At 38.3% G+C, this 16,754-nt stretch overlaps 1 protein-coding gene across 1 annotated transcript in view; it reads right to left on the reverse strand.

The window, feature by feature from the left end:
- Positions 1-16,754, reverse strand: part of cacna1c (calcium channel, voltage-dependent, L type, alpha 1C subunit) — a 192,323-nt gene that overhangs the window by 32,709 nt on the left and 142,860 nt on the right. The window contains exons 24-32 of the mRNA XM_028450528.1: positions 16,423-16,529; positions 11,442-11,529; positions 11,233-11,340; positions 9,288-9,340; positions 9,052-9,198; positions 8,769-8,970; positions 8,116-8,274; positions 7,917-8,027; positions 3,376-3,459 (exon numbers count right to left, since the gene is read on the reverse strand). Coding sequence (XP_028306329.1) covers positions 3,376-3,459; positions 7,917-8,027; positions 8,116-8,274; positions 8,769-8,970; positions 9,052-9,198; positions 9,288-9,340; positions 11,233-11,340; positions 11,442-11,529; positions 16,423-16,529 — 1,059 coding nt within the window. The remainder of the gene's footprint in view (positions 1-3,375; positions 3,460-7,916; positions 8,028-8,115; positions 8,275-8,768; positions 8,971-9,051; positions 9,199-9,287; positions 9,341-11,232; positions 11,341-11,441; positions 11,530-16,422; positions 16,530-16,754) is intronic.

Genomic DNA, 16,754 nt, shown 5'->3' on the forward strand with positions numbered 1-16,754 from the left:
AATACAATTCAGTAATTGTCTCGCTACTGGTATTATATATATATATATATATACAGGTATATGAACACAGCTGCACTAAAACTAAATTATATTCAATTATTCCTGGGAATGTTACTGGGTGCAACTTCCTGTGTGTAAAATAAAACTGTTTTCTTTATTGCATTAGACAAAGTCAAGTGCAGCACATCAGCTACATAGGTAACTTTAACTCCTGATTTCACAAAATAGATGTATCTTATTCTGAAAAATAAGCATATCCACTGAATAAACTGTTAGATAGAACTGCTATCCAGAGGTGAATGGAATGGATTACAAGTATTAATGTTATTTTAACTGAGTTGCTTTCAGGGGTACTTGTACTTGTCCTCCAGTACATTTTTAAATCTGTAATTTTACTTTTACTTAAGTTTTTTTTTTTTTTTTTTTTAAACTAAAAACTAAAGTCATTCATTACATCTATACACCCAACCGTTACTTAGTGAAACTACAACAAAATTAAATGACCAGACAACAATTAAATGCATCCCACCATAGCCGACCAACCAGATTACATGTAATACATGGCGCCAAAACAGCGTTGAATGCCGGATATTTTCTTAGTTTTAGAGGTAATAAATGCAGCTATATTTTTTTTAATTTAAATTGAATTAATTGGTGTTATTTTATGTTTAAAAAAAAATTTGTACATTTTGACAAACATTTTATTTTATACAAATGCCTTTGTAGAAAATAAATAAAGTTCCAATTGTGCAAGATTTTGTCTCTTCCTTTTTAAGTTCATATATGAGATGTTTACTGTATACAATCAAACCGTGGCAAGATTTATTAACTTTAGTTAGTAACTCGTAACTTTTACTTTGAGTACTATTTAATTAGGCAACTTTTTACTTGTACTTGAGTATTTTATGTATGACTTATGTATAACTTACAGTGCTTCTACTTGAGTAGGATATAGGAGATAGCAACACCCCTGTTGCTATCTCTGTTATTGCTAAATAAACACACAGTAGCACCGAATGTTGTGGATTGTTTACTAGAGCAATGTTTAACTCCCTAATATAAAAAAGTGAGACATTGCTTTTGCAGCGTTCAGCATCGTAAATGCTTAACACTTCACTTCGATGAGATAATCTTCCAAATGAAACGAACGTTTTTTTCCGACTGTTCTCTTTTCTACACGACATAAATAAAACACTCGCTACCACTGAAGCTTGAATACATCACTCAACATTTGACTTGAGATATTCATTCTTATTCTGAGCCACCGCAGACAAAAGACCCTACTTTACATAAATTTCATGGATGAAGAGTAAATCCATTTATGGAACAAATTGCTCTCTGGGTCGGCACAATACAAGTGTCCGCCCGACAACAGCGATGGGAGAAAAAAGCAACTACAATTTTTCTAATTTGAGTCTAACGTTTACCGGGTGACTTTGGGGTCAAAACTTCTCCATTAAAGTGAAATGCTGTTATTTCTTGTATTTATGTACCTAAAATGAACAATAAGTCCAAGATATACTACCTTTGTATCTGTCATACTATACAGTGTCCAAAAAAAGACAAAAATAAGGGGTGGTGCAAATCAAAGAAAAACCCATGTGTGTGAACCAAACCCAGTGCTGTGAAAATGCAGTTAGATCTGTTGGCAAATGCAATAGGTTGTGATGCTTTTAATGCTGAAGAGAGCGTAGTGTGATACCCATCTGTGCAAAAAAAATACTTAATAAGGATTTGTGGTGTGACGTTAAGCAGGGTTTTTCCACCTTGGGGTCGTGACCCCATGTGGGGTCGCCTGGAAATAAAATGGGGTCTTCTGAAATGTCGAAAAATACTAATAAAATAAAAAATATTGTCATTAAAACGATATTTAGAAAAAAAAACATTAATTTATTTATGTTGCACAATTAAAAAAACATAGATATACAATGCAGGAAGGGGAATAAATATCATTTCTTCTTCTTTTTCAAAATAAAATACCACACTCGATGTCAAACAATTGCATTTCTATACTCTCAAGTATGAATCTAGTTGCTGACGCATATTGTCACTTTGTGCACTAATCCTTACTTGTCTGTATTTGTAACACATAAAAACAAATGTGATCAGAAAACATATTTTACAGAAAAAGTCTCTGGGGGTCCCTAGAAATTTGAGATTTAAGAATAGGGTCACGAAAAGAAAAAAGTTGGAAACCACTGCATTAAAGGGAGGTTGAAAAAAAAAAGTCAATTTGGATTTAGTAAGAAAATTGTATAGTTTTTCATATAAATCAAGCATTAATGGTTGATTGTGACTTTGGAGACACAGCAATCATCTGCTAAACATGCACTTCCTGTAACCAAAGTCCAAATGTGGCCCAGATGAAGGTTTGTAATCATGCGAGATGGGTATCAGCACTCGGCCAGTTTGTGTGTGTGGGAATGGCAGAGCAAGGCAGACGGGAAAGGGAGGGAGGGAGGGAGGGAGGGAGTTGGACTACTTACGTTAACCTCAGTGATGGCTATGTCAACAATGCTACCCACAACTATCAAGGCATCAAATGTGTTCCATGCATCAACAAAATAATGCTGGAAAGTGGTAGAAAAAAAGAAAAAAACAACAACAACAGAAGAAAAAGAAAAGGAAACAGACGTAAGACATTTAAAAAATGGAATGAACAGAAATCAAAGAAGGAGAGAGGAGAAAAAAAATAAGATACAAACATTATAAACATGAGCACTGGAGTTTTTTTTTGTTTTAGTCAAAGGAGCGAGGGAACGAATCAACAAAATTCAATCACAAAAGAAAAGAAAAAAAAAAGAGGGGCAGTCTGCAAAGAGATGGACACGGAGGAAGAGCAGCAGCGATCAGTCATGCTCGTCCATGACAGGGAATGTCAACAGGAACAACAAACCAAAATAAAAATCACATGAAAAGCCTACTTCGGCAGTTGAAACCAATGAAAAGTTGTAAAAAGGCTGGTGATTGGTCGGTTAGTGCGGTTAGTTTTGGCGATCAAGCCTGAGCTGTCAGTCACAGTGGGACAAAAAGAGCAAAACAAGAATCCAACAACATTGGAGATACTGAAAAGGAAAGCTAAACCCTGCCTGTGTTGCCTTTGTTTTTGTTTTTGATGGAAACCCACGAAGATGTTTTTTCTCAAGGCTTGGGGTTGAGGGGGGGAGGGGAGGGGGGGTTCGTTGGAGTCCCCTGAGTGGCAGCGGCCATCTTGGACTCAAGGATGAGGAGAGAGAAGGAAGAAGGATAGACAGAGGATAGACACGTGAGAAGAAAGCACAGCACAAAACAGAGAGAGGAAGAGGAGGAGGAAGAGGAAGAGGAAGAAGAGGAGGAAGAAAGGACAAGGAGAGCGAGAGGGGGCGTCGTACTTACATTGATCTCACTGAGAATGACGTCTATTATGCTGCCAATTACGATGAGGAAATCAAACACATTCCAGGGATCACTAAAGTACCCCTACACAGGATGAGGTGGGCAGGAGGAGGAGGAGGAGGAGGAGGAGGAGGAGGGTAAGAAAGGTAAGGTTAGAAGGAAAACAACATCTGCTGCCACATCGCAGCCCACATTAGGTCGGTAAGAGTTCTTCACTTTACGCTACGGAACTAATGCACACACTGGTTTCCTCTGTGTTTCTGCTCTGTTAAAGACGGCGTGTTGTTAGCTTTCTGTTATTTACACTTGGAGGCCGTTTAGCAAAGCAGTGGCAGTTATTACCATAATAATGATTTCTTCTTCTCACCTTCAACCAGTCATTATCAACACTCATACCAGAAGTTATAAATTAAAGCATTCATGCGTATTCTACTCGATTACATTTCCATCACCTTCCTACATGTAATCACCATTTGTAGGGCCTCCAATTTTTGGCTTCAAATTTGACCAAATTCAGGGTTTAACCCAGTGTTTTTCCACCTTTTTCCACCTTAAGGTCATGACCTTTCATCTCCGTAACATTGCTAAAATCAGATCTATCCTGTCTCAGGGCGATGCCGAAAAACTAGTCCATGCTTTTGTTACCTCTAGACTGGATTATTGTAATTCTCTTTTAGCAGGCTGCCCGAGCAAGTCGCTTAAGACACTTCAGCTGGTTCAAAATGCTGCAGCACGTGTACTGACTAAAACTAGGAGAAGAGATCACATTACTCCTGTATTAGCCTCTCTGCATTGGCTTCCCATAAAATATAGAATAGAATTCAAGATTCTTCTTCTCACTTATAAAGCCCTAAATGGACAGCCACCAGTCTATCCAGCTCATAGCTCATAGTTAAGATGCAATAGGCATAGACTGCCGGTGGGGGGTCTGGCATGCTCGGTTGGAGAGAGGTTGGAGAGGGCATTAAGAGAGAGGTCATTTAGGTTAGAGAGGGACCGGAGAGGGTCCCATTCCTCTCTCAAACACTCCCTCTATGTCTGCTTCTTCCCTTGTGTGTTTGCTCCTGTACTCCTTCTGGCTTTTGTCTTGCAGGTCCGTGGGATCCTCAGTGTGGAGTTACAGAGTCTCAACAACTCTGTCTCCACCCTTTCCTCTGCACACACCCAACACAGCATAACGTGGATGGCTGTTCATCATAGGAATGGGATCCACACAAGGTTCCTGCTGCTTAACAGAAGGTTTTCCTTGCCGCCATGATGAATTCATGTTGGGTGTGGGATACATATGTATGTGTATATACGTATATATGCATATATGTGTATCCATAAAATGAAGAGTCCGTTCTTAAGACTGCTCTACTGTAAAGTGTCTTGAGATACCATTGGTTATAATTTGGCGCTATACAAATAAAGATTGATTGATTGATTGATTGATTGATTGATGACCCCATATGGGATCGCCTGGATCCTTAGATGACTTTAATGGCTATTACATTTCCCAAAAACATACCAAATATGCTAAATATGGTTAGTAGAGTCAACTACTGTCATACATTTTGTATTTCATATGCTTTAGATGATTTACAAAAACGCAATGATTACAGTAAAATGCTAGGCCCTTAACCACCCGTTTAATGGGAATGTGACGTTCCACCAGGTAAAGTGATCACCATTTCAAGTAATACACCATCAGCTAAACCTGTCTTTGTACCTTTGTACCTTTTCATATTTGAAAACAGTCATAATATTCTGAACCGCTCCCTCATCCCAACACATTAAAAAGATACTTCAGACAAAGCTCTGCATGTTATTTTCAGTCACATGATGACACCATCCCACCTCTAACTGGTACACGTAGAGCAAGATTCTGAACAAGATCATCGGCGACAGCGAATGTAGACATATTGGTTTTGTTTGTCCCACTTTCTAGACGTTCAATTATCAGTTTTTCGCCTAAAAATACAGTGTAAATGCGTCAAATTGTCCCAAATCATGAGAGGCATTTCCGTGTAATGTTGGGGCGCGAATTTAAATAAAGAGAGAGAGCGAAAAAACCCCCCAAAAAACAGGTTGGATTGCTTTTTTTCTCCAATTCAGAACGTTAATTCTGTTTTTTTCTCATCTTTTATCACTATTTCAGAAATCGGTGACCCTACATAAGGTGAATACATTGGTTACCATATACAAAAAAAAGCATTAAATTACTTCTATCAGTGGTAGAATATACAGTATGTGTAGTACTCCATCTTTGTTTGTTGAGCGTATCTTGAAACAGACAAAGCCACGCCCCCTTTCTTAAAATCATTTGCATAGTGGGAGAAAAGAGAGGACATTAAACTTTTCATCAATTCATCCTAAGATTCTGCCACTGTCATCAGCAGCTGTAAGATCATCATTAATTGTAAAAACTCATGGCACTTGGTTTGTGATTGGCATTTAATGCAAATCCACACCTTCAAAAAAATAATGGCCATAGTCAGAATTAAACAATTTTCAAGGTTATGACAATATTGCAAAAAAACCCAAAAAACCCCCCCAAAAAAAAAAAAAAACATTTAAAAAACTTCCAATAATAATAATAAAATATATATATATAAAAAAATATAATAAATTGAGCTGTCACCCTTGTCCTACAAAAAACAACCAAGGACAATATTTTCAGAAGACAAATTTAACAAAGTGCTCCTTGACCCTTTTTAAAATCCAAAACTGTGAGTTAAAAGACAACATTTGGATTCCCAGGGGCACCAAACATGTGTAGAATTTTTAAAAAACTGTAAAATATTAAAAGGAGACAAAAACTTCACCACAATATATGGAAATACAAAAAAACATATTGCAATTTTTCAGAATTGGTTTACTGTCTAACACTGGGATTAATGCTCTCCTCTGGTTCTGCATCGTTAATGTAACCTTTTCCACATCATTCCTTCTCTTACTGACTTGTAATAATAATACTTTGAACAATAACAACTTGTAAATAAAATCAAATTATCTCCTTTCAGTCAAAATTACACCAAACTTGAAGGATAGAGAAATTAAACAGAAAAACTCAACAATGTATTTTTGAAGAAAATCCCAGTTGATATGTGACAACTCCAATACCTGAGGAGTAAAATGGTTAGCGGCTGGTTGTCTCTGTGTGACGACTGTTGAAAGAAGGATTTTATCAAAGCAGTTCAAAAATCATGGTTGAATAAGGCTTGGGAACGAGCCACCATACTGCGCTGAACTGTTGGGAAAAGTGACTTTCTCTCTGGATTCCATGGATAGTTGGATAAATACTGACATGCCAGTGACCAGGACTATTAAACATGTCATTCAAATCGAGTTCATCTTATTTCATCAAAATATTACATTCACAGAAAGCAGCACGGCATGATGGGAATTCCCAAGTCTTACCATTGACACTACTGGTGCTTTGAGTTTACAGCAAAAGAAATATATCAATATTTATCAATGTCAATGTTAGAACACTTTGATAAATGAAGAAAAAAAATCCTTTAGTGCAGCATAGAAAAAAAATCTATAAACATTTGCAACTGCTTAGAGCACTAGTTCTCAACCTTGGGGTCGGGACCCCATTTGGAGTCACCAGATGCATTCAAGAATTTTTTTTTTTTTTTAAGAATTAGAGCCCACATACGTGTATATTTGCTACATTGCTCCCAGTTCTGCCATAAAATGGCATTTCTGTACATTTTTGCCACTTTCAAGACATTTTTAACAGTTAATGCTGCATATGATGACCCATCCATTGTCACTTTTAACCTCTTTTCACCATATTTCATGCCTACTTATGCCACTTTAACCACTTTACCAATTTATCATGCCCATAATTTGCCAGTTTAAAGTAATTGTTCCAATATTGACACTTTAAACCCTTTTACCACTTTTTCTGTTCGTTTTTGCCCACTCTAATTTGCAACTTTTCACCAATTTTTGTGGTTTATAAAACCACATTCACCACCTTTTCCACCGTTTTTGGTCACTTTTAACCCATTTTATTTCTGATTAAAACAATGATTTACACCTTTAAGACTACAATACAACTATGACGCAAACAATAATAAACTTCCCTCTGTGTTCAACCACCTTTAGGTACAGTGGGGGTCCCCGGTCTCTGGCACCTTGTTTTGGGGGTGAAAAGGTTGAGAACCACTGGCTTAGAGAATCTGTGAGCATTCACAATAATATCTCCCTGTTTTGTAGAGCATTGGCTATAAATGAGCTTTTACCGCCATTTTGTTCAGCTAAATCCTTGAGAAATAATACAAAAATAGAGATAAACTGATTTTACAACCTGTTCTGCAGTGTAGGAAAATATCCTGTGACGCACAAAAGCTTAATGACAACAACATGGATAATAAAACCACACTAAGCTCACGCTGTCTGTGATTCATATTTTAAACCATACATGCTCTAATAATAAGCATCTACCAGACTGTGTCTGCTTAATTAGACTAATGAAACTCTTGGGTAAAAGTATCATTCTTACAGATCTGAGCTTGCATTGTGCGTATACTGTTATCATGACCTACCCTGGGTTTGAAGGCAATCAGTTTGAGGATCATCTCCACAGTGAACAGTCCGGTGAAGAGCATGTTGAGAATATTCATGGCATCGTTGAAATTTTTCGTCTGTCCATGATGCTACAGGAAATAAAGCCACACAACAGCTCATTAATGTCAACAAAATGCCACTTTGCTATGTACACATATGTGTTTAGGAGAGACTGACCTGCATGGCCAGACAGATGGTGTTGAGAAGGATGAGAGTGAACATCAAGTACTCAAAGTAGGTGGAGTTGACCACATACCACACTTTGTACTGGTAAGGGTTCTTGGGGATGTATCGGCGTAAAGGACGAGCCTTTAGAGCGTACTCCACACATTGTCGCTGTGGCACAAAGGGACATGAAGGAGAACGTGAACAACTGTGACGTGAAACCGTCTGTTTCTGAAAGCTAGAGCCAATTTAATAGACTACAAAGCTGCAATAATAATGGTCATGGCAAGGAGTAAAACCTTACCAGAAAACTTACAAAAAAGTTATAAAAGGTTACAGTTTGAAAGTTCAAAACACAATAAGCCTGGTTGTATATTGAATCCATTAATTTTGTCTAGAAAGTAACAGTAATATTACAATGAATAAGAGGCCAATAAAGGGTCAGGACTTAACAAGTTTATACTTCTTCCTGTTCCTTTTCAAACTGATCTTTATACATTCTTCTCATGTTTTTATTTCTTTTTCTTTTTAATTTTTCTTCAGAATAAACTTCTTATTTTCACTGCTTTTCCAACAACAGGGCAACATTCTAAGTTTGTGTTGGACTTAAAAAGCCAACACTCAATGTCTCTCTGACAGATAAAAAGATCTAGTTTGGTAACTACCTGGTTCTTGTCCAGCTCACAGTTCTTATACTCCTGCTCTCCTTGCTCCTGGAATGTGACGATGACGAAACCGACGAAGATGTTCATCATGAAGAAGGCGATGATGATGATGTAGATGATGAAGAAGATAGAGATTACTACTCGGTAGTTGTAGATGGGCCCCACGTCCTCAGCATGAGAGTCAATGGCTCGGTAAAGTAACCTGATACAGACGATAACAAAGGCCATGAATGCGGATAGTTCAGCGATTAGTGGGTGGCGTGTGGTGTACGCAGACACCCACCCTGGCCAGCCCTCAAAGGTAGAAACGGCAAACAGAGCCATCATGCCTTGCAGGACATCGTCAAAGTTAAAATCGCTGTTTTCCCACAGTCTCGTCCTTCTTTCCGGCTTCGCCACGTTACCGTCTTTATACATGATGAAGAAACCCCTGAAAGCACAGCAAGGCACATGCATGGAGATTTGGTTCAATGGTGAAGAGAAGGACTAACAAGGTTACACGCAGAAGGCTTTTCTTACTTGCACTCGGCCTGAGTCTGTTTGGAGCTGTCAGTGCAGTAGGAGAATTTGCCCTGATGTAAAGACAGATAAAGTTAGCTCTCAGATTACACAACAACAACTTTGTCGCTAGCAATACAAATAATTTCCAGACTATAGAGTGCACTGCTGTATTGGCCACATTCCAGTTATTTAGCAATTTTCCAAAAACAATAGGTCGCACTATATTGGCTGATGAGGGTGCCCTTCATGTGAGGGCCGTATTATAATCAGGCACTTCTGATAATATTGCCCATCTCTAACGTTGTACATATATACTGTAAGGCGATGGATGTGTGAGGGCCATATTATTATCAGGCACGTTCATGGACACTAGGCACCCCCCAGTTGTATTATTTCGATATTATTCTGATATTTTATTTGTCTCACATATTTTGTTTGCTATTTTGATATTTGAGTTTATCATTCTGTTAGATATTCCTGTACAATGGCACTGTGATATTTTAGTTGGTATATTTGTGGATTAAATCGAATAAGTATAACACAGGCACTTTTGGGGCAGCTCAGGGCAGCAGAGGGGTCCATGATGCCATGTGTAGCTCAGTCGACCCAGATGTCCAAGAGTGTGCAGCCACGCTGACTTTATGTGCTTGTGTCTCTGTGTTTCAGACCAAAGTAAAAAGAATAATTAATAACCCATGTACGCTTGGTTCTTTGTGTACAAGTGTGCAACGTTCAGATGACTTGGACAATCAGAACGAGCATGTAGGCGGGGCCGTTCACTTTAACTGAGATTTCCATGTAGCCTATTCTGATGAGTTTCAACTTAGGAGTTTCCATCTCCACACATGAATTCACCTCCTCACTGCCCCACGTCTGCATATCAGTGAACGACCGCAAAGTAATCACGCCAAGTTCAGACTGAGTCAGAATACAGACGCGATCTATATTACAAATGGATTTGTTTGCTTTACCTCTTTATTATATTATCTTTGTCTCTTTAATTTCCTGCAGGAATATCAGTTCTCTTTTAATCCTCCAGGTATAGATTGTTTTCACTAGATAACAATATATACAACAGCGCTATAAAAAATTGATGAATTATTATTATTATTATTATTATTATTATTATCATCACAACATATGATACATTTAGGCTACAAACATTTGAGAATATTTACAGTGCTCCTTTTGAACATGAACAACTTAATCCAAAATTAATTCAGACATAAAACAAATATTTCTTCTGTAAAAAAGAACATATTTATCAAAAGTACAGCTGCGCTTGTTATGTATTTAACGGTAAAGCTTTAGTTTAGCCTTTGTTTACATTTCTATAAATGGACCTTCAGAGACGCCGTCCCCATTGTTACATGTGACGTCATCAGCCGTGTGTGTGTGTGTGTGTGTGTGTGTGATTACTAGTTATGAGGACATAGACTGGCGACGAGGTGTGTGTTCTTGCGGAAGTTTGTTGTTTTCGGAAGAAAAGTTCGTGCAAGAAGTAACTTTAGCACGAGTGTACAGAACCCGGAAGTGACTAGCGTAGCAACAGAGACGCTACAAACACAGCATGGAGGACAGCGCTGCTGCGGGTGGAAGAGGTGAATTCTCTGCAGTGGACAGCAAACAACTATATGTGTGCTAGCATAAACACATAATATCCAGGACCTGGAGGAGTTTATTGTTACGTATTTGCGATGAAAGAGGAACCGATAAGTGGAATTGACAGGCAAGCAAACAAACGATTCCTAGGAATTGGATTATTGTGACCCAGTTCTCAGAAAGAACCGGTTTTCGATTCCCATCCCTAAATGTGATGGAGCTAAATTTTTTGGCGGCATGAAGCTTGTAAAATCAGAAAAAATTCAGAAATTAGTCGCTTCATTGTTTAAGCCGCAGGGTTCAAAGCGTGGGAAAAAAGTGCTCATAGTCCGGAAATTACGGTACATCTATTGGATTTTACCTTAAAGAGTTGTACACCAATACAAGCAAACATGAACTGGAGTAACGTGGTGACGATGACTATGTTCCCGATGGTCCTGATAGCCACAAACACGCACTGCACCACATGCTGAAACACAAACCGGGAAAAGACACTTTAGGCTCCACCGTTTGAATCAAGTCATTTTCTTTCACTCGTTTCACTATTATTGTGATTTTGTTTTAGTCAACCTTTAGGCCTTTGGCTCTGTTGATGGCCCTGAGTGGTCTCAGCACCCGAAGGACTCTCAGGATCTTCACAACGTTAATTGCACTAGACCTGAAAGACACGCAAACTTCATTACTAAAATACCACTTAGAGAGGATAAGACAGCACAAAGACAAAACACACCAACAACGGGAAGAAAAACAGTGTGGGAACATGGACGTTGAAAGGGTTGAGCATTAAAAAGAGGACAAACAAGCTAGAAAAATACAGAAATAAACCCATCAGTGATCAGAATCTCTTTCAGAAAGACACACACAGAGGATGTGGAGAACAATAAAAGGTCAAACTACATGAGGCGGTTGAGTACATATGACTCATGGACAAACGCACATGAGTGACACATGAAGGGAACAACATCCAAAACACACCACAAGCACATGGAGAGGCAATTTGTGGGTCAGTACATAAGGGAAAAAAAGTCACGGGTCAAACGTTGAAATCTTTAATAACAGGTGATTAAAAACAAAGGATTTCTACAACTAACCAAACAAAACCCACTTTGTACAATGACATTTTGAAACTTGTTTCTTTTTGGATGGAAGGTCCATTTTTGGTTGAATTCTCGTAATGACCAATACAGGCATTTGATGAGTCTGCACAATGCTACATACAAGTAGTCACTAAAAATGTAATGTGTTCTGGTTCTTAGGGTGTAGAAATAGAGACATGTTTGCAACACATTTAGCACTCCAGTTATTACCACATGTTGCTGTCAGGGGTTCTCAACCTTTTCAGCCCGCGACCCCCAAAATAAAGGTGGCAGAGACCGGGGACCCCCACTGTAGTCAGCAAATGATGGTCCATTGTTCTATGAATCTGTGATAACCACTTTTGTTTATTAATCTGAACAATATCCACTGTTATCCAGGAAGTTTATTATTATTTGGGCCATAGTATATAGTCATCTTAAAGATGTAAATCCTTGATTTAATAAGAAATAAAATAGGTTAAAAGTGACCAAAAATGGTGGAAAAGGTGGTGAAATGGGATTTTAAAAACCACAGAAATTGGTTAAAAGTTGCAAACTAGATTGGCCAAAAAGTGGTTAAAAGGGTTCAAAGTGTCAATATTGGAACAATTAATTTAAACTGGCAAATAATGGGCATGATAAATAGTGAGTGTGTTTAAATTGTCAAAAATAAGCATTTAATATGGTAAAAAGAGGTTAAAAATGACAATAATGGGTCAACATATGGGACATTGGGTGGGAGAAAAGGTGAAAAGTGTTTATAAGTGCCGAAAATGTCTTGAAAGTGGAAAAATGTTCAGAAAAGGCATTGAAATTTGATGAACAAGTGGTAGAAAAGGGAGTACTGTTGCAAAAATGCATTAAAAGAAGCAAAAATATGGTAAGAAAAAGTGATGAAAATAGGTTAAAATATGGCAAATTGGGTTCAGTTGGAGAAAATGGGCAAAAGTAAGCAAAAATGGGCTTAAATTGTTTAGTGGTTCCAGTGTCTTGCCACCCCAAATGGGGCCTGACCCCAAGGTTGAGAATCCCTGGTGTAAATGATGGTAAAGGTTTTCTTTTCAGCAGATACTGAACACACTTGTTTCTTTCTTATCATTATTGATGTCATAAAAAATGACTACGTAACGCACACAAAAAAAGAGCCCAAAATGTCACTGCACAATTTCATAAAACGTGATTCCAAGGGAAAGGTTTCTCTGTGTGGGACGTTTAAACAGAAAGACTTGGGGAGGGTTGGGGAAAAGCATCAGTTGTGCAACTTTCTACAGGCAAAGGCAAAGTTTGAGTTGAGGTAAAGGTAGTTCAGCAGGATGTTATCGGTCACATATCACAGTCAAACCAGCTGCGAGAGGATCATCACATCTGTGTGCAGTTTACAATCCAGAAGAAAAGTCAAAGGGTTTTGAAACAAAAATCATCTCAATGTTTCAAAACTTGACTGAACACAAGTTACCAATCACGCGATGGCAGCAAGTACTCTATCCATCTATTAGAAAGCAAAAATAGATTTTCAGGTCATCATATGCCGCTTTGCGTCTGCAGGTCTTTCATGTGCTGCTGACATGAGCCATATTTCATGCTGTCGTGTTATGAGACACCTGAAAGAAGTCATCTGTCATACGAGGGCTGTGTTTACAGCCTCACTTCTCGCTACGTATTCTCTGACAAACGTGTACAATTTACACAAACCATGGCAGTTATTTGTATCTGTGTCTACTATATTTGTTCTCCTTTTGTTGGGCTTTTGACAAGCGCTTGTATATTTACAGTGTTAAATAATGTTAATGCTCCATAGAAAAGGTGTGCATGCACAATTTGATGTTAGACCATCGCAACCAGTTGAACTGTGATACATGCAGGACACATTCCACTCACTTGCTACCTTTAGCAGGTGAAAACCACTGAATCTGAACATTCAGGTGTCATTTCTATAGCCCAGGAGAGTTTAGGATAGTCAGAAAATGCAGGGACGGAATTTAATGTACATCTATAGTCTGAATTATTTAGTTATTACTAGTTAATTAATAGTTAGATCATGAGCAACTAGTGGAACGGGGCCACATGTGGCCCTCAATCTAATTCTGTGCAACTCCCAAAATAAATGAAAATTACAGAATAATACACAAAATGACTACAGAAATACACAAAAATGACTCCAAAAACACAATATGTCAACAGAAATGCTCCAAATGACTCACAAAACAAACAAGAGTACAACAAAAATACACAGAATGACTCCAAAAACATACATTATGACAACACAAATACATAAAAGGATAATTAAATATACAAAACAACATCAGAAATACACAAAAATGACCCAAAAACAAAATCTGACAAGAGAAATGCTCAAAATTACTCACAAAACACACAAGACGACAACAAAAACAAATAAAATGGTTCCAAAAACACAGAACATTTCTAAATGAAACCCAGTAAATAAAAACCAACACGGACAAAATGAGAATAGACAACAAACACAAATGAATAAAATTAATTCTAAAACACAAACCAAGTACACACAAAATGAAAAAGAAACAAAATGACAGAAAAATATACCCGAATGACTAAAAATACAAAACAACAACAAACACCTTTGTTTTTTCCTGTATTAATGCTAAGATATTGGTCACTTTTTGTGGCTCCTGAGGGGTATTCCAGAAAGGAGGCTCAACAAACTCTGAGTTTATCCATAAACTCTGGGTCAACATAACCCGCGATGGGAAACTCTGGGTATCTGATTCCATTACAGCTGGTATGAAGTGGGTCAATCCACTCTGACTATGTAAACTTTAGGTTACTTATGTGCACGAGAGCGATAAAAAGCCATCATCAATTGAGCAAAGATAACATGAGCTACCATGGCAACCACCCAGACAAGAGTGATTTATTCACCCCGATGGGTGAAATAAGCAGGTGTTTATAGAGGAATATGAGCCTGTTCTAAAGGTGCGTTCACACAGAACGCCACTTCAGCTACTATAGTCGTTTAAATCGCCCGCGATAAGTCGCGCTTTTTGGTTGCTTCATCACTTCATCGCTCCGGTGACGTGACGACCGGGGAATAATATGAATAGTATGTGCGGAGCCGGGGCAGCAGCACTGAGAGGGCTGCTGCAAAGAGAGGGCTGATCAATTCTTCTACAGCTGTACGTTTTCATAGACAGCTCCACCTGTACTTACAGTTTAAATGATCAACTTACAGAATTACTAATGGATGAATTCACTCAAAATATAATTAGTATTTAAAAGGTGTTTTCAACTAGTATTCCACTTTCATTTCACTAGGAAGGATTTGGCGTGGAGGAGAATCAGAGCTGAGGTGGTAGTAGCAGGTAACAGTTCTCTCTGTAGTTTTCATCTTTGAAAGTCGGCACTGAGCTAGGATAGCATTAGCCGCTAATCACACCGGCTTTTATTCACTGGTGGTTTATGTTTATGAGAGGAAAAAAAGGAGCGCAGCTCCTCGCTTCAGCAGGCAGTGAAACTCACCGAGTTGGATGTGTCGCTGGTGGGCGGGGCTTTGCTTTCTGCGGACCCTGCGATACGTTTTGTGCGGCAGATGCGTAAGGTGCCACAGAAGATGCATTTGGTGTGAACGCAGCATTAGACAAAACCTGCCAGCGAGCAGGTTCAGTTCACAGAGAATGTTACCATGGTGACATACTCACTTTCAGGAATGGGATGAGCCCGAACATAATGAATTTCTGGAATAGCCCTCTGCTGTAATAAAAGTTATCCATCTCTGAGTTTGACTAATTATACACTGGTCACAAATCAATAATGATTTTACTCGTGTAGAGATACTTTGACACACATCTAAATAAAAAAGCCTACCCTATGTTACATTATATAATCACTGCTTCTCTGCTACTGTACATACTTACAGGACAGTAATTGGCTTTTGACAGTAAGATTTTAACTCTCCGAGACTATAGAAACATGAAACCAAAAAGAGTGAAAGCTTTACACAGTTGTGGGTGTGGGTCTGTAAAAAGATTGTGATTAATGTGGGCCAGCATGGACTTACGTCGAGAAGTCTAGTCTATCAGGCATTAGAGACAGAAAATGTTATATAGCATATTAAACATTATGAACATCACACACACAAGTTATTTGCAACAAGCACAACATTACTTTTTTTTTTTTTAATGAAGTGTAAATAGAGAGAAGGGATAGTGAGTAATGGAGTGTGAAGCTGTTAGAAGTAGAAAGAGAAGGAAGTGTGGCGTGTGAAGCAATTTGCAGCCCAAGGAGGGTTTTGTTAATCTAATCACTAACACGACTCCAGTAGCGTATACACAACTGTTTTCTGTTTTCTGCTTGGTTGATAGATGAGGCACTGTATATGTCTTTTAAATGTAATGACATCTTGTTGGTTACTTGTAATCATGTTTAAAGGGCCAGTAAGTCCAGTAAAATGGATCAATAATAAAAACATGCATAACTACGCCTGAAATGAGTCCACTTACTGTATTCCAGAGGAGATGAGGGACACGCTGACCACCACCAAGTCCAGGATGTTGAAGTAGTTCCGACAGAACGAGCCTTTATGCAGGAAGGCTCCGTACGCCGTCATCTGTCAGGGTCAAAGTTAATACCTCAGATCACATTCTCAAATCAACACAAAGCTGAGACGTGACCCAACACTAAACAGATGCTGACGCCGTCTTTGTCTTTCACCTCTGTTGTACAATCAAGGACTCAAGGCAATATCATGCTTTGACTTCAAGGTTCGCTAAGAACAGAATAAGATGGGTTTATTTTCCTAAATGCACTTAAAGTTATTTGAAAAGCAAAGGTA

The sequence above is a fragment of the Gouania willdenowi genome, chromosome 6 (genome assembly GCF_900634775.1).
Source record: "Gouania willdenowi chromosome 6, fGouWil2.1, whole genome shotgun sequence".
Lineage (NCBI taxonomy): Eukaryota > Metazoa > Chordata > Actinopteri > Blenniiformes > Gobiesocidae > Gouania > Gouania willdenowi.